At 41.1% G+C, this 21,992-nt stretch overlaps 1 protein-coding gene across 1 annotated transcript in view; it reads left to right on the top strand.

Annotated features, from left to right (window-relative positions):
* Positions 1–15,072, top strand: part of gpr158a (G protein-coupled receptor 158a) — an 86,199-nt gene extending 71,127 nt beyond the window's left edge. Inside the window, exons 6-12 of the mRNA XM_008300104.1 lie at positions 2,852–2,961; positions 5,573–5,811; positions 7,372–7,510; positions 11,215–11,320; positions 12,457–12,603; positions 12,700–12,783; positions 13,204–15,072. Of these exons, the coding sequence (XP_008298326.1) occupies positions 2,852–2,961; positions 5,573–5,811; positions 7,372–7,510; positions 11,215–11,320; positions 12,457–12,603; positions 12,700–12,783; positions 13,204–15,072 (2,694 nt within the window). The remainder of the gene's footprint in view (positions 1–2,851; positions 2,962–5,572; positions 5,812–7,371; positions 7,511–11,214; positions 11,321–12,456; positions 12,604–12,699; positions 12,784–13,203) is intronic.
* Positions 15,073–21,992: the final 6,920 nt, after the last annotated feature.

The following is a 21,992-nucleotide window of genomic DNA, read 5'->3' as shown; positions in this document are numbered from 1 at the left end:
TTTTTTTTTTTTTTTTTTTTTGCGTGTGTGTTTGTTCTCGCTCTTTTTATGTCTTTGGAAGACCATCAGTGTTTTTTTGGCAGCAGGGACGGGCACCGTTTCACTGTGTTTCTAGGTCTTTGTAGCGAACATGGGTGGATGCCCTCTTCAGGGTCTCAAGGGCAAGTTTGCTATGATGTTAGCAGGCTCAGATGGATTTTTTCTTTTTTGTCATGAGTTATGCCAAGGATGGTTAGAAAATGTCACATTTTGTTTTAACCGCTATGACTAATGCAGCTCATGAATTTTATCTTTGGGTGAATCTCTTGAATAAGACCCAACAAAATCACCATTACCACCTTAATACTTGCAGCAAAGCCGTATTAATAGCAGCATCAGTGGCACCACTCAACGTAATTACAGTAAATGATTTAAAAGTAGGAGCAAAAATTAGTAAAAATCCATTCAAATGAATAGAAACCTCCATCTTTTTGCGCTTTCTTAGAATTTCGCCCATTGAGGCTTGGATCTGTGATATCATATGCGGCTACATGTCGGCGTTTTTCATGCTTAATTGCTGCATTATGTAATGATTGCACATTAAGGGCTTGTTTACTTGTATGCTTGCAAGGATATCAAAGCACCGCCTGAACTCTGGCAGCGTGTTTAAGACAGTTATGAAGGTAGCTCACTCAGTGCCTATTAACAGAAGATTTCTTTGACAGATTTTCCGAGCCGAGGCGCCGCGAGTTGGAGTTCAGGCTTTGAACTGTTAAAATGACAGTTTATGCTCGACTCGCTGCACTGTGGTGATGAACTGCAGGATTGAATTCTTAAATCTGGTAGTCAGTTCCTGATTCTGTTTAACTGGAATGGACAAATTCACCAAATCACCATCAACACTGTTCATTTTTAAATGTGCTGTATTGATATTTTTCAATCAGTAATGAGTGTATTCCCAGGAACGCCATCAATCAAATTAATCCTACTTTATATTTTTGTGTATTTTGTGTCATATTGCCCCAATGAAATACACTCAAAATACAAGATGTGGATAAATAAGGAATGCACTATTAATCATAATCATTGCTTATATCATTGTGGAGATAAATACAACAGTGCATCATGGTATAGATTTTCAATAATATATTTCAGCCCACTGGGACCAGAGATGAGGACCTTAGTTATGTGTCAGTTTTTCATCCTTGCAGCAGATTTGCAGCACCTGTGTTGTTGCCCTGTCTTCTTAAATCAGACATATTTCAAGATAGTTGGACTTATTTTTAATATTTATTTTTCAAGTTAGCTTGAGCTTGCTACATAAAATTTAAAAAGTAGTTTTTCACAGCATTTTAAATTGTAATTTTTGCAAATCAATCACTGTTTAATCACCAGAACTTCAGGCAGTTTCTGGGCTTTCTGAGACATTTTTACTCACTGTGAGCTCATTTTTCTGTGCAGTATAAAGTCCTGCACCTCTTTGGAAACAGGACGACCATGAGTAGAAGTAGAGAGATCTCAGAAATGTTTTTTCGGCGGCATAACAAAGTTAGAATACCTCATCATGAAAATGGGGAAACAAAAGTTGAATTTCTTTGAATATTTATTTTACCAAATTAAAACAAAAAAAAGGACTCAATATGCTTGAGAGCCCACAGGTGCTACCAACACCGGGAAAAACCTGTTGGCTCTACATAATATAGATGTTTTACGACTTACATTTTCTATTTGTTTCCATACTTTACTCCTATCTGATCCATTCAAACACAGCCTGCAGTTCAAGCAAGTTGAGCTGAAAGGTCCCTACATGTTTGTTACTATTGGTCACAGCTGAGTTATGCTGGGGAGCACATCATTTTTATTTTCACATAATTTTACATAAGACATCTAGAATAAAGTGATTTTGATGAAAAATTACAACATTTAGTTTAGATTTGGTTAATTTTCCAACTGAAGCTACACATCAGTTACACCTGATGAGCTCAAGGCCCCTCAGAAAGTAGAAATCTAATGATTCTTTCTGTTCTCAGTCTCTGGCTCTGGAAGATGTGGGATTTTAGTTATTTTTTTCAAGACAACACGTCTTTATAACCCACCGGCTGGTTTTACTAGTTTTTTCTGGCACCTTCAAGCACATTACAAAACCTGTAGCAGTTTGTGTTGTTGGTACTATAAGCTGAGTTCCTGCTCACTTTTACTACCAAAGATTAGTCCTGATGCTGGACGAAGCAACCTGACAAGTCCACATGAGGGACCAGAAGCCCTGCTCAGAGCTTTCAACTGTATCACATGGTCTTCATCAGCAGTTGGAGCCTCCAAACACTGATCTTACATGTCAACACATCCATTACAGCGAGGAAAACTCCATCAGCTGCTAATAAGTCTGCAAATAAAGTTAAGTTTTTAGTCAAAATTCTGTTCCCAAAGTCAAGAATATGCTCTGATGTTTAATTTGACTGTGTTTTAAATCCCTTGTGATGAGTAGAATGTGTCAAAAGAAGGTCAGAGACATGTATATGAGCAACTTTATGGGTCGGTTTTGAGGAAGTCGTGGGAAACCGATGAGCAGGTAACTGATGACTGAACGACTGAACGACTAAACTGCGTGAACCCACTCGTGAACATGCTGGAATGCTAAAGAAGAGCAGTTTAAATAAGATTGCTCCACTGTTTATATAGCTGTCCACTGAGAGCACAGAGGCAGCAACTTCCCACGACTTTGAATTTAATTTCCCAGAGATGGAGGGCCCATTATCATTTAGATGGAAAACACTCACAGTCGGGTGGTTTTCTTACTTATCCGTCCTTTGTATCCTTTTTTTTTTTTTTTATAACCTTTTGTTACCTAAATGCTTCTTCTGTCCTCTTGCAGGTCGGCATTCTGTATTTCCAGCCGAGCGTTTTCCGCTGCATCCTGCTGCGTTGGGTTCGGCTGCTGGGTTTCGCCACCGTCTACGGGACGCTGACTCTTAAGCTGTACAGGTACTGCACACACGGCTGGCACATTAGTCCCACATCGTTATCCGACCCGGGAAAAGGCCCTATCGGATTGCATTGACCTCTTTAAGTGCAATTACGCCGCGTCTTACATCCTAATTCCTTGTAGAAGTGAGAGCCTTATGAAGTGTCGAGGCAGCATGTTTCGCGGCTACTTCATCACCGGGCTGCGCTGCTACATGCTTAGGAGTGGATTCACTGCCTCATTAAAGGAGGAGAGCGATGCCAAGTTAAAGTAATTAAGAAAACAGAGGATGCTTTGGCCCCGAATGGTCTCCGAGTATAACAAAGTGCTGAATGATGGCTGGCAAACGGAGAGACGAATGGAGGCAGGGCTGCTGGAGGACAGAGCGAGGGGGGTTGATAGCTGTTAATGAAACGGGGGGGTCTGCTGTATTTAAAGCGACGCCTTTGAAATCTGTGAAATCTTTTTGTCAGGTGAATCTGTCAGAATGACCTAATGGAGATACTCAATGAAGAGGATGTGGCTAATGCGAGCGGGAGCCGAGTAAACCCTCAGAGGTGCAAGTTAACATATTGCACAGATCAATTTTTGATGGGGGGCTCATTAGTGGGGAGCGCAGTGGACACTTCGTCAATGTGTGTGAAGGGCAGAGCCTAAGAATAGCGACGGCTGGTCATGTGTTCGAGCAGAGTTTAGATCCTGTTCCGCTGTCTTTGAATATCTACTGTAAACATCAAGTGTTTCATCCAGCAAGAAAAAAAAAAAAAGAAAAAGACATTCCCTCATTAAAATGGCTGTAGCTTCTCTCATTATTTGCATGAATGAGTTCTCACCAGAAAGAAAAACGCCTGAAGTTTCTTATGCAAGTGTCAGAAAACACAAGTGAGGTCACACTTACTTATAGCACAACTAAAGTTGACCCAAAGTGCTTTCTATCTGAGATTAAAGAAAACCTGGAGGTGATACAGAAACAGAGCAGTGAAGTCAGTAAAAAGTGAAAGTTTTTTATTATAATAATTTTGTAATCCTGCAACTTTTGCCATCAAAAGCAGAACTATAGTGTCTCTTAGTGTATGTGTTTTGGCTGCTCCTGTGCAAATTGCATAAGAAAAAGGCAATGTGTGCTGTTTTTGCAAATATTACCTGAATTCTGTGATTTCTGAAAAACATTTGTTGTTTCATTTGTAAAATGCGCCTGTACCACTTGTCTATTAAACTGTTCATAAATAATGATGTAGTGTGTGTCTGCAAATGGAAAGAAGAGGATAAGAAGAGCATAAAATATTATTGGACACTGACTTTGTACTTCTGGTCCCACTGCAAAGTCTCCAATAAGCGTTCAGAACTAAATGACATGAAGATTGTTCAGTTTCTGTACGAGGTGTGGTATGTTTTTCAGATAAATTACATGTTACATGACTGTTTTCTGACCCTGCACCTTACTTTGGTAAGATTTGATAAGATTAAATTACTTGGTTAAGCTTTGTACAAACATGTAGTCGAGGTTAAAAGGAGCTATGATGTTACTAAATCATATTAGTATGATTTTTTTTGCGGTCACGTCACTAAATGTAGTGTTTCCATGAAGCCTTTTTTCCAGTAACAGCTTTTCATGAAAAAACTTTTTGGGCAAATGGCAAATAATTTACCTCCATCTGATCATCTTTGTCAAAAACTATAAAAAGCAATCCTTGAATGCATCAAGTGCTTTTTAGAAATGATGTATTTAGATTAAAAGTGGTATTATATTGGTGTCAACAGACAGCCAAAGGAGAGGTATTACACAGAGAGAGAAAGTTGACTCGGTGCATCCTTAGTGAGAGACAGATGTGCCTGTGGTTGAAAGGGAATAGGGAATGGGATGCAACAGCAGGCTCTGGTGTAGCGCTGCACTGATTAGTCATGCAAATGATTAGTTAATCAACACAAAGTAATATAATGGAATAATAAACAAATTCTAAACAGAAAGTCAACTTCTTAACGGTGTGTTTTCTGGTTTTGCTATTGCCCTGTGGGATGATAACATGTTTCTGGCATGATACAAAATAGATGATTGATCACTTAGTTAAAAAAGAAAAGAAAATAAATTAACTCCATGAGAAATTTTGAAGCACTAAGGACAATTAGAAACGTAGTGTCCCCCTCTGCCTCTGAGAAATGCAGGTTATTATTTTACCAGCCACAACAGTTCAGAAAAAGATAAATATAAGTCTTTCTAAGGGTCTGAACAAATGCCCAATGTTTGTTTCTGATAAGGACAGTCTCAAAGTGTTTATGTCATACCTACAATTAAAGGAGAAGTCTGCATCCTTGTTTTTCATTGTTGTTCAACCAAAAAATGACCAAAAAAATGTCAAAGATAGCAGCTTTGTGTGGCAGCCACAAGTAGTGCTGAGTTCCTGCTTGGCTACCTAAAGAGATCGACAGCAGATTTGTGCTAAAGGGTCTAAAGGAACTTCTGGAAAATATGAGAACTCGAAAGACAAACACCCTCAAGGCAAGCTGAGGGAAACACTAAAAAATTAAATCAGTGATCTTTAGCAGGGGTTGACGTTTCCCTCTCGTGGATGCCGTCTTCGCCTTTGAAAGTTATACCAGCTTAAGGACAATTGTGTGGTTTTCCGTCCACAGGGTGCTGAAGGTGTTCCTGTCCCGTACGGCCCAGAGGATCCCCTACATGACCAGCTGGCGAGTGTTGCGTCTGCTGGGCATCATCCTGCTCATCGTGTGCTGGTTCCTGGTGGCTTGGACATCTGCCGTCTGTCAGAACCCGGACCGGAAGTCGGCTCTAATCGACGTGGGCTACACCCCCGACGCGCTGCAGTTCAGCATGTGCCTGCTGGATCGCTGGGACTACATGATGGCTGTCGGTAAGCCCTGCCACTGCCCTCTGCCTCCACAGGGCGCCGCAAATAGATTTAAACACAGTTTGCGCCCACTGTAGTGAGAAATCATGGGTAATTTCAGGGATTCGTTGCATAAAATCTGGATGTAATTTGTCAGGCATGATGTCACTGGGGGATGAAAGAGAATAACACATGAGGGAGGAGTGAGCGATGAGACGAAGCTGGATGACTAAGACGGTTTGCCTCCACGTGCATCCGACAATGTTATGTTTCCCAAAAGAAGACATCAATCCTCTCCGCTGGTGCAACACTTTTCACTGTTTTCCCGTGTTGTTTGCGGAGTAGAGGGCAACCGGCAGCAGATGAAGACAGATGAGGAATCAGAAAGCTGCTCAGAGGGGAGCAGCGTCTCACATTGAGCAAATCTGCATGCTGTGTTTCTGTCTGCTGACTCAGGCTTCGTATAAGAGAACCGCGGCCCTTTTTTGACTTCTGGGAAAACAGACGGACCCCCAGCAGAAACCACATGCTGTGAGACTGTATACCGAGGACGAATTCTCATTCCGTTTAATAGGAGGTAAAAATAGGTCGGCAATAAGGATGCGGGGGTCTGACGCCACCTGGATACGGGTCATAATTTACGCACACGGAGAGGCAATAAATCTCTCAGATTTACAAATCCACACCTGCATTCGCTCGCAGTCAGACGTCTAATTATGATGCATTCTGCTTTGTTTTGTGTATTTTCTCCTTCCAATAAAGAAAACTCCAGACGAATAAAGATTAATTGTTGAGCGTGCACTGCAAAACTGCACTTTCAGCGGCGCTATCGTGTGCTAATTTAATTCAGAATATAGCACGTTACGTTTAATCATATTTCTGTGATGTTCTTGCTGACCCACCCGAACTGTTGGACCTTCGGTTTTGCGTGTTTTCTAAAAAAAAATCACGCCAATGCTGCATCTTTTCTTCATTGTTGGTTGATAAATCGTTTAGAAATGTTCTGTGAATCAGCTCCAAACTATTTTTAAAAAAGGATTTTCCCTTCTGCCTTCCTGTTCTTTTTTTTTTCCAAGACACAGAACACAAGCTAATTTAAAATGTTCCCACAGCCCTGTCAACCAAATGGTTTCCCTTAACAAAAACACAAGGACCTAATTATAGAATCAGCCTAATAGAGGTCAAGACATTTGCAGCAATCAGTGAGTCTGCACTTGTTCCCGGTGTGAAGAACACGGGATTCACGGTTCGAGCAGGCGGCACCAGGTGTGTTTACTGCTGCCGAGCTGGATACCAAGGAAACATTACACGAGGCTGCCACCGAGGTGCACGGGGATTCATCTATTGTCCCGAGAATACAACCACAGCTGTTACAAATGAGTTTGTTGAGGAGGGCCTTTTCCCATGCACCTGTGTTGTACAGCCATTTGAAGCAGCTCCACGAGTGCAGTGAACTGTGAAGAGGCCGGTTGGTGGGTGCACGTGTCCGTTGTATTTTTTTGGCCTTTCAAACCTGCGTATTGCATAGAAGTGACATCTTGGCCTGTGTGATCACTGTGTTTCTGCTTAATTCTCGTCCCACAGCTGAGTTCCTGTTCCTGCTGTGGGCAGTGTACCTGTGTTACGCCGTGAGGACGGTGCCGTCGGCCTTCCACGAGCCTCGCTACATGGCCATCGCTGTTCACAACGAGCTCGTTCTGTCGGCCATATTCTACGTCATCAGGTAACACCTCCTGCTTCCTTTCAGTTGGCCTTCTTAGTGGGTAAAAAAAACTTGATATGATGAACCCTCTCTATCCCGAGCAGATTCTGGGTATTTCGTTTTTTTGCTCATGTTACATTTTTACTCGTTTTCACTGCATTATAAAGTCCCACACGTGTGAAAACAGCACAACCATGACCAGAAGTAGAGAGAACTAAAGTTATAATGCCAGAAATCCTAAAAATACGTATATATTTATTGTACAAGAGTGGGAACTCACTGGAATGACCAGGTGCAACATTTTTTCAAGTGCCCCCTGGTGTTAACAATACCGGTAAAAACAATCGTGGATCTACATATAACATACAGCTTTGATTTGTCTCTCCTCTCTGTACACACTGCCTGCAGTTCAACCGACTAGTCCAAGCATTTGTGACCTTTGGTTGTAGCTCCGAGCTTCACATTTGTGTCAAGGAATGCAGACGTTTTAGTTTTTTTTTACAGAATCTGGTTCAATCGATTTTTGTCAAATTTTAAATGAGACATATAGAAAAGTGATTTTGATTAAATATCATAATTTTTGCTTAGATTTGGTTAATTTTAAAAAGCCATGACATCATCTTTTGACTTTGAAGAAAGCAATAAAAAAAAATTCTCTCTCTCATTATTCTGGCATTTAGCAAATAGAAATAATTTTGGTAATCCTAACTGACCTGAAACAGGAAAAGTTTAGTCTAATTTGATGACAAACCATGAGAAAAAAACAAAGGTTTTATGTCTTTTTATACAGTGTGCGTAAACTTCTGGTTTCAACTTTATTATCGCTGAGATTTCTGGAGGTCAAAGTCATTTTGTTTCTTGTGCCTATTTTCTAAAGTTACCTCAAAATGTCTCCAAAACTTACCCCAGTACTGATGTCAGCTGCACTAGACAGGTTCTTGGTGCTTCTTTCTTTATTCTCAAACATAGTTTTTAAGCCAGATGTCCTTCACTGGTATAGTAGCTCTCAATCCTCATTAGGTGGAAGCCTGGATACCCTCTTGGTTTAATACAGTGGCTCAGCAAAGGTGCGAAAACAGAGATTGCCTTTAAATCGCTCACTTAAAACACAAGCGTGCAGCTCCGAACCCTTTAACACTCATCCCCGTTCTGAAAAATGACCAAAAGCTTTGATGCTGTTTGTTCTTTGGACTCCTGCAGGGAAAACAGCACGTATGGATTCTACAAGCATGCGGGTCAAAAATTACCATTTTGCTGTATGTGCGCTCTAACTACAAAGCAAAGAAACATTTTCTTAAACATATTGTGACATTAGCATAAGTTAGAAAGTTAAATGAGAAGATGAGCACTGGTCAACATACTCTTCAGTGTTCTGAATTCAACTTTTCAAGAGTCAGCGTGAGAAATGTCAGAATATTTGGTGCTTAATAATTGATGGTATGGGAAATCCATCCTTACCGGCACTAACCTAGTTACTAATGTCATGCTCTGGCTTAAGCACCAACAAATACGCATCTCAACATGTACTGTTTGTGTAAGTCGGTCTTGGCTTTGTGACTCAAAACTCAATTTCTGCAGTACACTGTTTGGCTAATATACTTTTTATTATAATTTTGACGTGAATGTTCACCAAAAAACACAAACCGCAACGTGTCCTCACTCAGGATAATCCACAAACAGTTCATAATCTTTCGATGTCGTGCGCAGCATAAATTAAATTCCATTGACCTCCATTGTATTCGGATGGAGGCGGAAATCTCAGAGACAGATGTTTCAAGACCTCTGTAGCAATGAAAACAAATCTGTATAGCTAGATGCCACTGTTTGTCTGACCTGAGCCCTTAAGCTTTGACAGTCACAGGGAATGAAATCTGAACGGTGCAGCTCTATCCGTTTGGAGCGAAATCAAACATAATTCCCAACGAATACATCGTGTTCAACCTACAGATGTTGTCGCTCGCATTCGAAAAAGCGTCCCACCTTTGCCAGCTGCATATTTACCATCAATCCGTGACGGCTCTGGCTGCTGTCATTTTATGTCCTCCTGTAGATTGTCTCATTTCCATCACATGTAGGCTAAAGCGTGGAGCTCAAACCCCTCAGTTCATCTGGGAGTCGTCCTTTATTGTAGTGAAGTCGGCCCTCTCCCTCTAGTCTACATGTCAAATAGCTGCAGCGTGCACTTTATAAATGAGACGTTTCAGCTGACACCGCCACAGCCATTCCTAGCTGGAGTCCCCCTAATTGAGAGCTCAGCTCCATCTCATTATTTCCTAATGAACCATGTCAGAATGATTTATGTTTTTTTTTTCAAGACAGCATAAATAGCTAGAATTATTGGCAGCCATATTCTAGTTATAAATTAACACCCATTACAGATAAATTTTGTATCATCTGTAGTTTCTTGGAAGAAATTCTGACTTTTTAGCCGACTTGATGGATTTTTTTGAACATCTGGCTCCTTGTGATTGCGCTGCCAACTCTTTAAATGGGCCTCTTAAGCCTTGTTGTGAGGCTTTTCTCTGCAGAAAATGGCCAGACGAGACCCCTAATAAATTGGACAGTTGCCTGGCGCGGCGAGTTGATTCTGACTGGCTGCCACCTGGGGCCACAGTGTACATTGGGGCTTGTTAGAGGCATCCAGCGTCTATTTGTGTTACTTTCAGAACCCGCTATTTGATCCCACAGTGACCAGTTAAAGCTCAGACTTCCGCGTCGGCCCGAGATAGTCATCAGGCTTTGGTCGGGTCCAGGTGTGAATGGGACGCTGGGAGAAAATGAAGGGAATGGAATAGCTGGGAGTCTTCTAGTCGTGAGTGATGGGGAGTGTTTCAGTGCGACGCTGCAGGCTGAGAGGAGACAGCATGCCAGGGTTATTAAATCCTCATCTGCACAGAAACTCCTCACAAAACATGAAGGAGGGAAGACTTCAAAGCTTTGGGACATTTCATATGCTGGACCTTTGCCTTCATTCATGCCTCTGAGCTATTACCACAGTAACTGTTCGTTAATTAGCCATTTGCCAACTTCAACAACGTAATGAGCCTGCTAGATGACATTTGCTTGCATAGAGGCTCTCCGGTGGTTGAATTAGCATCTGACAGGACATGCCTTCATATCCTTAGTGCGCACGAGGTCTCACTGTGCTGAAAGCCTGTTAGTTCATTTTAAATAAAAGGCTGGTGCTACTCCTCGCGCCACTATTGTTTCTGCCAGTAATTATCTCATTTTCCACCAACTGCTGCGCCACAGCCAGCCCAGCGTATTACCGTCTGATGTATAAATAGACCGAATCTTGCGACCAGATCAAGGTCACTCGCCTTTTATTGTGAATCCAGTCGAAAGAATGAGGAAAATATTGCGTCCTTGCTGGCAAAAGGATCACCCAAGTGGAACATTATATGAGGCAGTGGAATTGACGACGAGACAGACAGTGGATAAATCTACTTTGGCTGCTGGCCTTCATCTCTCCAGGCTCCATCAGTATCTAAGAGGTTTTCTGCAGACAGAACAGTGTGTATCACAACATCGTTTGGTAATACCTCACTGCAGTGTGCATTTTGAATTTCGCAATTATTCCTCAGAAAGATGTGTGCGAAATACGATGGCATTTCTCGGTATGTATGATGAGGTTGAGCAGCTTCATAAGGCTAAACATCTGCTTGTGTCTTTGTTCTCTGTGGATTCAGTTTCTTCTTTTCTCTTTGTCTCTTTCATCTTCGCAGGTTCACTCTCGCCCCTGAGCTTCATCCAGACTGGATGCTGTTACTGTTCTTCACCCACACTCACCTGACTGTAACAGTTACGTTGGGTCTGCTGCTCATTCCCAAGGTAAACGCCACAATTCATGTTGCTTTACGTGCAAGAAAATGATCATTTATCATCTTCTTGTTCTGCAATTAAGCAACGCAGAACAACGTTGTCGTGCACTGATAAATAACAATGGTTGGACCAACATCAATAAACTGCCTCAACCGGTAATTATAATTAAATTAAGGGTATCGAAATTAAGTTAACGAGTAATAATAATGCCACCAGTTTATGCTAGACAGATATATTTCTTAAATTGATAATGTTAAAGCAGCAGTAGATCTAATTGTTGCACTGTTGCCAAAATTAGAACACTAGTTTAACCCTGTTCAGGGCTTTTGGGGTCTTTTGGACCCCAGGCCATTTGATTTAGGTGAAAGGTATTGTTTTTTTATTTTTGAAGATTTATTTTTTTAAATATAATACATGACAAATAGGGGCATTTTGTCATGCATTTGGAACCAAAAATTTATTTAACATGGTATAAAAGTGTATAATGAATACCAACAAATATTTTGCATGTATACTTTCTTGGGGTCCACTGGACCCTGAAAGACCTTCTACGTATGTTAACATGAAAGTCCTGAATAGGGTTAAGGAAACAAAGTGTAATTTCAAGATAACAGAATCCACAAAACATATTTTCTATCACCAAAGCAGAAAGATAAAGAAGATTTATTAGAAACAAAATTTACTTCGACTATAACTCAAATACACTTTTTGTAGTGTATCTTTATCACGAATTGTTAATTTTCATTCAAATCTTTAATGTAATCTATAGAAACAAATTTTAGAAATGCTGCTCTCTGTCAATATACACGGTGCACCAAATGAGCTGAACGTACTCCCTATCAAATGCACAACTTGCTTCCTTTTTATAATCCTAGTTACATCTACAGTACTTTAAAAAAAGGATATTTCTTTTCACACATCCAAGCCACTGTGTATATTTGTGACTTGTTTGTAAAGATCTTAAGTAGGAACCAGAGGGGAGCCGTCCGAAAGCATGAAAGAAACAAGCTGACATGTTGACTAAGCTGTAAAATACCACTGGGAGACAGCACGTTGTATTGTCAGATTTAAATAAGCTTCACCTTTGATGCTCATTAATTTTCTAAAAGGGCCGCTTTTGACCAGTTTCACGATCCTTTCATCAGTTCTTGTTCGCTGGCACCCACATGAGAGACGATATAGCCTCCGAGGCGTACGAGGACGAGCTGGACATGGGTCGCTCTGGGTCGTACCTCAACAGCAGCATCACATCGGCGTGGAGCGAACACAGCCTGGACCCTGAGGACATTCGGGTGAGCCGTCTTTCCACGTACCATTCCTTTTCCATTGTATGACCTGGTGATGCCTTTCCCCAAAAAATACTGAGCAACGGCAGTTTTTTATTGCAGACACCAGAGGAAATGGGCCATCTCAGTTCAATTAATGGCTGTGGCGTAAGGTCTTGCGACAGTCTTTGGGAAAAACGTACCAACGTGAGCCGAGATTTCTGTTTGTCTGTTAGAGCTGAAGAAGTCTCTCTACCAAAAGATTTGGGTACCTTAAGCCTATTATCTGGAGGAAGTGGTATTTTGGTGGCGCATTCATTGTCTCGGATGGAGATACAGATGGAAATACAACTAATTCAGGACCTGAGCTTAGAGGCTGTTTCAGACCTAACACTTATGCTGTCCAAGACTGTCCTGTCTTTGCTTTCTTTTCAGCACGCATGTGATATACCGTAGTGCATCTTTTAACCACTGTTTGTAGTCACGTGCCATGAAGTTGTACTGCATGTTATCTGTGCAGTAGAATGTCTGCTTTTTTGTAGTAGTGTTTGGATCACACAGCCTTTTCTTTTCAAGCTACTGTTATTAACAAGCGACTCATCACTTTGTCTTTTCATTAATGTGTAGGAAGAGCTGAAGAAACTGTACTCCCAGTTGGAGATTTACAAAAGGAAGAAGATGCTGGCAAACAACCCACATCTGCAGAAAAAGCGTAGCTCTAAGAAAGGACTGGGTCGCTCCCTGATGAGGCGCATCACAGAGATTCCCGAATCCGTGCATCGGCAGTGCAGCCGAGAAGACAAGGAGGCAGGAGAACACGGCAGCAATCGTAACAGCATCTGCATGTTGAAGAAGAACCCCTTAGAACAGACCCATACTAGCAAACCAGCAAAGGAAGAGACACTGAAGAACAAGGTTTTCTCCCTGAAGAAGTCCCACAGTAGCTACGACCACGTCCGAGACCAGAGTGAAGACTCCAACAGCTCGCTGACAGACAAGATGGAGGTGATGCCAGCTGAAGGGTCTCTCCTGGATACACTAATGGGCAAGAAGCTGGTCAAGAAGAAGTCCAGTGAGAATATAAGCGTCCCTAGTGAATCTACAGAATCGGTCCCTTTGGTTTGTAAGTCAGCCAGTGCCCATAACCTCACTGCAGACAAGAAACCAATTCATCCCAGAGCCTCCATGCTACAGAAGTCCCTCAGTGTCATTGCCAGTGCCAAAGAGAAGACTTTGGGCTTGACTGGAAAGACCCAGAGCACGGAAGACAGCAATAAGAAGAGTCAGCCAAAGAGCAAAGACACAAGGGCAAATGCAGAGCCAGAGAATGACTGTCAACCGAAGATGATCATCAGCCAGTCGGTTGAGTACAAACAAAGCACCACAAAAGGCAGGATCATGAAACAGCCGGTGAGTGGCAGCCAGCCTACAATCTGCTCCGATCCAATCAAGGGAAAGGACCTCTATGATCTCTCAGAAGTGTGTCCCTGGGAAGTAGAAGATCTCCCGACTCCGTCTGAAAACAAGGTCCAAAAGCATGTATCTATAGCGCCAAAGGAAACCACAACAGTTCACGGAGGTAGCACCAAAGGAGGCAAATCTCAGCAACAGAAGCAGAAAGCTTCAGATCAATCTCCATCGGGTAGCAGGCACTCCAAGGAGATTCAGAGGACGACGGCTGTACGAGCAGAGGTATGTCCATGGGAGGAGGGAGGTGACAGTCAAGCCAGTCAAGTGGAAGGGTCAAAGCAGCCGATATCCAGTCAGTCGAAGGCCCAGCAAGGTCATTCTGCAGTGGAAAGCTCCAAAACACATCGGGCTGACGTCTGTCCATGGGACTTTGAAGAGCCGCAAAAGACAACAGAGTTAGCTCGCCCAGCTGATATGACAAAGCAGAAAAAGGGCACCTCTCCAGTGGAAGCGAGAGGGAGAAGCACCCTTTCAGATCCACCCAAAGTGGGAACATCGCTCCAGCCACCATCATCAAAAGCTGACGTGTGTCCCTGGGACTTCGACAGCACTGCAGTGTCCCCAACTTCTGAGAGGACGCCGAGTCCCTCACAAGCATCCAAAACCAAGGAATCCCCTTCAAAAAAGAAAGGCACCCCTGCCTCAAGAACAGTTGAGAAAGAGATATCAAAAGACACTGACGATGAGAAAAGTAGAACAAAAGCTAAGGACAAGAGTAAATCTTCAGAGAAACCAGTGAGCCAACAAAAAATGGCTGAGGTTTGCCCGTGGGATGTGGAGAGTCATCAGGAGGTGCCGCTGGTAGAAAAAAGGAAAAGCGCTAATGTTGGAGCAGCCAAAGCAAAGCAGGCTGAAGTGTGTCCGTGGGATTATGAGGATACGTCAGATAAAAAAGGTACAGACAAAAGTGCTCCTGCAGTGAAACAGAGCAACCCAAATTCTAAAGGTGGGGCTGCCAGTGCTGCAAAAAAGGCAGATGTTTGTCCCTGGGACTTTGAGGATAGCACATCGAGCAAGAAGGCATGACACCCAACCTTAATGGACCACTGAAATGATAGTTATTGATGTATACTTTTTTTCACTTTGAAATCGTTAAATATTACCTTTTACTATTAGTACGGTGACTTGGAAGCAAAGTTGATCAAGTTCCACAAGTTGCCTTCCTTTCCGAGGTTTTGTTCCTGTTTTACCTATTTTGGAAATAAGTAAAATGTACACAAAAAAAAAAAAAAAAACCTAAACAAAGTCATGATGAGCATTCCAGATTATTACAGGAAAATCCTGAAGATAAATCGTTGTCTACTTATGCAACCTTTGATTCAGCCTTTTCACTTCATTATCAGCGCTGAACATTTGCGTTCATTATGTCAACAGCTCTTGCATTTTGTTTTGCTTCATCTGTTCTTGGACCAGGATACGACATGAGAGTAGAGATGTCGAGAAAAATATTGTGTATGAAGACGAAGGCTGGAATTAATGTGAAGAACAAAACAGCAAAAGTGAAAGCCAAAGAATAAGGGAACATTTGCAAAGAAGGATGTTGGTCTTGAGGCTGTAAAGTTAATTTATTAGTTTGTGTCTTTGGCACAGAGAGAGAAGAAAATCAGTCTATAGCACTTTAGCCAACTCCATAAATTAACAAGTGAGGACAAAAATGTACAAGAAGAACTCTGTCCTTCTTGTACATTTTGTCCTCTTCTTTTCAACCTCATGGCATGATATCACACCGGATATCACACACTGACCAAACTCAGACATGTTCTTTGTTTAGATCTATTTAATTGTAGTTCTCTGCAGATTAAAATGCTTCCAAGTCTGCAGAGATGTACTGTATGTGCCTAACTAACTAGCATTGTCTTGTATCAGTCTGAAGGGAAGCGAGTGGCTTCCTCCTTCAGCATTTTGTGACGGTGAAATTATATAAACAGCATGCACAGCCAGGTATCGAGAGTACCCTGCCGGTTTGTCAACTAAAGCAGTTAACGTGTTGACAGATATATAATGTTGTTTTCGTTTTTGAATACCAGAGACACGTTCCTGCTTTCATATTTCCAAAAGCTTAAGGGATGGTGAAGATTACATGAGAGCAGCATCAACATGAATGCGTGTCTAAATGGCTCGTGTTGTTCACGTATGTAAAAGAAAGAAAAAAGAAGAAGGGATGGGAAACTACAGAGGGAAATAATTTGCACCAGCTTTCTTTATGAATCCAGCATGTGTGTGTACGTGTGTGTCTGTGGACACAATATCATCAATTTTAAAGAAAAATGTGATGCAGTAACCTGAATATGTACATACGATTAAGTCCTGCCTTCTTGTTTACAGTCCCACTGCCTCAATAAATGCAAAAAACAACAAAAAAGTCAAGCAGGTTAACAACTCTATTTAACAATAACTAATTAAAGATGTCTGGTTAATTACAACGTGGGTTTTATTTCATAGGTTTTGGACGTCTTTGAAAAAAAACTTCCAGGTTAGCTTAAATTATTTAGAAGCAAATCGTACCCAATCTGTCTTTTCTAAACATTAATCACAGTTCAAAAGCATCTTCCCATCGCTGTGCATTCTGTGCAATTGTGTGTTATCATAGCCTGATCTTTAGGCTGAGCTGTAATTTAATTTAATTTAATTTACTCAACTTGACACAGTATCTGTTGGGGAAGAACCTTATGTTTGTCCAACCGGCATCCAAGAACTTCTCTACTTTAGGAGTTGTTGTGTCTGTCAGCCATTTAACTACCCATTATTCTGGCATTTTTTTAATGGATGTAGCTATTTTGCTGGCTCTTTGCAGAAGAAGCTGACTTTGTTAAGCTTGATCTATACTTGTGCATTAAATCTGTGCCACAGCTTTGACACGCAACCCCCCAAAAATGTAGCTACATGTCGTGGCGATGCAGAACACATGATGATTGGTCCGCCTGGTGGTAATATGCCGTGTCTTCAAGGTATATCGATGAAAACATTTAATACGTAATACTGTGTGTAATCCGTCTTCTCTACGCTCTCTGTTTCAGCCGCCACTGTTTGAAGTATATCTCAGTGGCGTACAAACCCAACCCCTAACTAGCGTTTTAGTGTAATTGCACAGCTTGTAGACACGCCAGAGCACAATTAAACATGCTGACAGGCCACTGGTGTAGGATAAAGCACCAGCTCTACGTAGATTCAACGCAGGAGTATAAAGCAAGCTTTAGGGTGCTTCCACATCCCAGAAACATACTCAGGTGTGGTATGCATCAGGTGTAGAAGCTAGCCAACATTAATATTACGCTGCACAACTTTCCTCCTCAGAAACCTGTGTATGCAAGCAGATCCTCTTATTCATATTGGATTCCTTGCATGAGAAACGAGGTTTGAAGACAGACAAAAGTATTGAGTGTCTGTACATCCAAAAGTAATGTGAAGTAGTGGTCCATTGTAGAGTTAACTGTTAGCACCTCATGGTTAGTGTAAATGTTAATTAATCACATCTAAAAAAAATCTCGTTCAAGTCTTCTCCAATTGAGAGAAACATCAAGTGATTGAACAATTGCCTCGTTTACAGCCTTATTTCTAGATCACAGCAGTTCCATTGGTGATAGAAACAGCAGCCAAATTGGGCAAAAAATAAAACCCCAGTTTTTAATTAACCAGAGCTATCATTTAATATATCGAAATAACATCACTCTTTATTATACAACCTTTTGAAATGTTAAAGGTTAAACACTGCGTTGCTGCCATCACTTTTTCTTTACGTCTCTGCATTAAGAGTTCGTCTCAGTTTAATGCAAAGTAGGCCGAAGCCCAGTTGACTAATCAAACAACTCATTTCAGAATTAGGCTGTGGTTCTAAATTCAATTCATCAGATTAAATTTTATTGAAGATCTTCCGTGTTTTCCATCTAAATATTCAACATGCATTATCCATCCTGGCATTAAAGAGAAAAACAAAAAAAATCTCCCACTTATATTTAAAATAGTAACTATTGTTGAACACCTGAACAATATTTGCAGTCATGTGAGGAAAACTATGTATCAGTATAGCATCTGCAGTGCTTTATGGTATCTTGTGAGAATTCCTGAATGTCGTCACTGATTGTAACTATCTGTATTCGCTGTCGAAGTCCTCATGACAAACTATCCGAGCTCTGTAGGGGTCTTTACTGATTGTGATTTAAAAAAAAATACTAACAAAAAAAAAACACACACACAGTGCTTGTCAGTGAGATCTTGATTAAACACAACTGCTAAATTTCTTTTGGCACAGCTCCACTGAAAACAAATCCAGCGGCAAATATTTGTGTCAGATTTTGTTCAGCACGGCTCCTAATCTCTATAAACATCTTATATTCCTGAGAAATTACCTCCGCCGCCGCCGCCGACCTGTCCTCTGAAATCCTTCAGACGTGGAGTGTTTGCCTTTACGGTGTGAGATTTGTCGACACCTCTGCTTTATGAGCTCCTCCGAGAACACCGCGCGCAGATTGATTGTAATGCTTTGATGGATCTATATGATATTTATGAACCAGATGTTAGGCGTCATCCATCATCTGCATTGTGGTAGCGAATGCAGGATCCCATTATACGGAGAGGGGGGAATCCTGAACCCTTCTAATGACAGCAGCGACATTTCAAAAACCCCCCTTTTCTATTCTTTCTTTTTTTTCAAACTGACTTTAGAGTCACTATCTGATTTTACTGCCCTGGATGATATATAACATGCTGCCTCTTTATTGTCCTTGTAGGAAAGCTATTTTAAACGACAAGCTGTGTCTGTTCATGATAATTATTTCGGTTCAAATTCAATCCATTTGTTCAAAGAAAAAACCAAAACAAGCAATATTTTATGACATTTTCAAGCAAAGAAGGTGTTTTTTTTCCTAGTTTCAAAACATATTTTCATTCATTTATGTTGATTTTAAACCTTAAACACACTCCTGACTTGTTGCGATCGGCGCAATACCCTTCAAACTAACGAGTGTGTTCTTTGCGTAACAGTGAATCGACTTTAATTTGCGTGAATTCAGGTGTTGCGCTTGCCGTAGGATTCCTCAGTTCAGCCAGCCCATAGCTCGTCTGTGTATCAGATTGTGTAATACATAACCGGCGTCTGTTCCTGTCTGTTTCTCTGGAGATTATCACTGTAATTTATCCTTCTCATCCATCAGTCGGTGGAAGTTCCAACCTCAGCCGTTTACTTGGGTGTGCAAAAATCGAGACCATCGTTCTTGTACCATCTTGACATAGACGATACCGTGTCCTGTAGCTTTTTTTCATCCACCAAATCCGGGTCTTTACCATGGTGCGTTCTGTTGGCTAGCTGCTTTCATTTAAACCTGACTTCTATTCTCTTGTGACCAAACCGGGTCACACGATGGCAAACACAAACTACTACTATTGCTACTACTACTATTCAATGCTGTAACGTCGTAAATCTTGCTCTTGTGGCTTCTGCATGAATTCAAGAAATTAGTAGGACCGATGTTTCACTGCCCTTGATAGAACAAAAAAGAAAAAAAATTGATCTTTTATGGACTGTTACAAGTTGTATAGTGAGTGATACTGTCCCTAACCCACTGTATTATGTGCTTGTTATAACTATTGCTCTATGACAAGCTTATAGCATCAATATATGGGAATATTTGGTAGATTTATATTGTGTTATATTGTGATAGCATGTACATAAAAGATACCTCCTCTGCAATAAATATTTATATGAAAATGAACCGTGTCTTCGCTGGTTTTGAATGCCGCTGGTAAAAATACGTCCTGCTTTGCACCTCCAAGCTGAAAACGTGCCTGCTGACAAAAAGGATCCTGCAGCATTTTCTGCTCGGCTTCTACTACAATGGTTCTAATCCCGCGGGATACGAGACACTCCCATGATGCATTTGTGCTTAGTAATCATCCCTGTCTCAGGTTTGTTTGCTTATTGCTCGCGTAGACGTGCAGCTGAAGGAAGCGCGGCCTTTTAACAGCCTCGTGCATCATAACCACTTTAGAATATGTGCGTCTTGGCGACTGTCCTGAAATGCTTTTATGGCTTGTTGTGGTCTTTTGGAATAAGATCAATGGACACTCCGCAGGAAGCAGGAGATAGAAGATGATATCAAATGCTGACTCCAAGACCCCTGCAGAAAAAACTGAGCGCTGTTATTTTCCAATTCCAAAATAATTATTGGCCGGGCTGAAATTATTTATTCCCTAAGCCAAAGGGAGAATCATTACCTGCTCAATTAATACTTTTTCCAGCCCCATAAATTTTGCATAGAAAGCATTACATGAAAAATATAGCATCTACATTGTCACAAGCACTTATGCCTCTCCGAATATACAGGCAGACATGAAGCCGAATAGCATTGCAAAAGCAAACATGTTAGCATTGATTCCTGTTTGCAGAGCACTTTCAGGGCCTTTCTAATAAATAGAAGATCAATACGGGCTGCTGCAGGGAACTAAAATAGAAAAACATTAGTGTAGAAAACAGTTTACTATGATAAATAACCTGTGACGAGGTGATACAGAAACTATTGATGCTCCATTTTATATTCATTATTGTGATTCAGTTTGCGTCATCCAGCTGCAGGCGAAGTTCGCAACTGGCAGGAGAACAGAGCAGCAGTGAGCTGCTGCTGAAGTTTGTAAATGCTAATGTGGCTGCTGTGTGCAATCATAGGGTGCATGTGGAAGACAGACGTAACCTCTGGGCCTTAAACGTAGAAGTGCTTTAAACCTGCGTTTTTTCTAACAGCCAGCAGGAGGCGACTTCTCTGTTTACAAACAGAAGTCCGTAGAATAGAAAAAGACTCAATTTCTCTTTTGATCTTTTACCTCAGTAAACATTTACTTAATTGATTTAGGGTCTCGATCACTTGTTTCCAGCCTCTTTCAGTACAGCATGGTGTTCATTTAGTAAATTATGGTCCCATTTAGAGTAAAATAGACGATAAAGCAGTGTTTGCTTATCATGTGATTAACTCAGGGTGTCCAGTCAGAACCACTTATGTTTGGTTTCAAAAAACCACAATGACGATTTTCCAGTTTCAAACTTCACAATGGTAGTCCACAAACCAGTAGGTGACGTCATGGTCGGGTGTAATGGACAAATGTTCATCATATCAATTTACAGAGGTTCATATCATGTTGATGTTTTGTCAACATTATAGGATATTTAGTAAAGACAGATACGACTAAGCTTCGAGTCTGGCTCTTTTGCATCATGATTCTTTTAACGCGACCATAATTTACAAAATAAACATCACACTCCTACAAAGAAGACTTGAAACTACTGACAGAGACCATAAACTCATACAGAAAATGTTTATTGAGGTAACAAATCGGGAAATTATGTTCATTTCATGTACAATTTGACTTCTTTTTGCACCCAGAGGACTGTCCTATGAGGGAAACAATATCTGATTTCTTTTTTTTTTTTTAAATAATGAACATACAATGTTAAATTACATTTACTCGCCCAACAAACAATTTTGTGGTCTGAACTCATGCAAATCAAATATTTCCTTTAATCAAATAATGTTTTTGACTGTATGTGCTGTTTGTTGACATCTGATCTCACATGGGACTCATTGTTAAATTTCACTTAATTCCAACAAGCCAAAGTGCTTTAGAGAAGCTGCAAGGACCTTAAATGGCATAAAGAAACACTATTAGTCATTTTTTTTCTCCTAACATGTCCACCTGAAGCCCCACTCCTGAGCTCTCCTCTTGTTGTTGATGCCAGAAAGTCAATTTGCATCATCTCCCTCAAGTTTCATTCATACAAAAGAATAAATCACAATGCAGTTTAAGTTAAACCTCAACAAATGACTGAGGAGAAACTCTGGCTGCAAAAGACTCATCCAGCTTTTCTGCTGCAAACGGAGCCCTCTGGATCTCCCGTGGCGCATGTGAGAATCACAGTTGGACACTGTTGTGGCTCTTTGTTGTCTTTGCGGGACACACGG

This window comes from Stegastes partitus, unplaced genomic scaffold, assembly GCF_000690725.1.
Source record: "Stegastes partitus isolate 25-593 unplaced genomic scaffold, Stegastes_partitus-1.0.2 Scaffold1499, whole genome shotgun sequence".
Classification (NCBI taxonomy): Eukaryota; Metazoa; Chordata; class Actinopteri; family Pomacentridae; genus Stegastes; species Stegastes partitus.
This window is presented reverse-complemented; position numbering and strand designations above follow the sequence as displayed.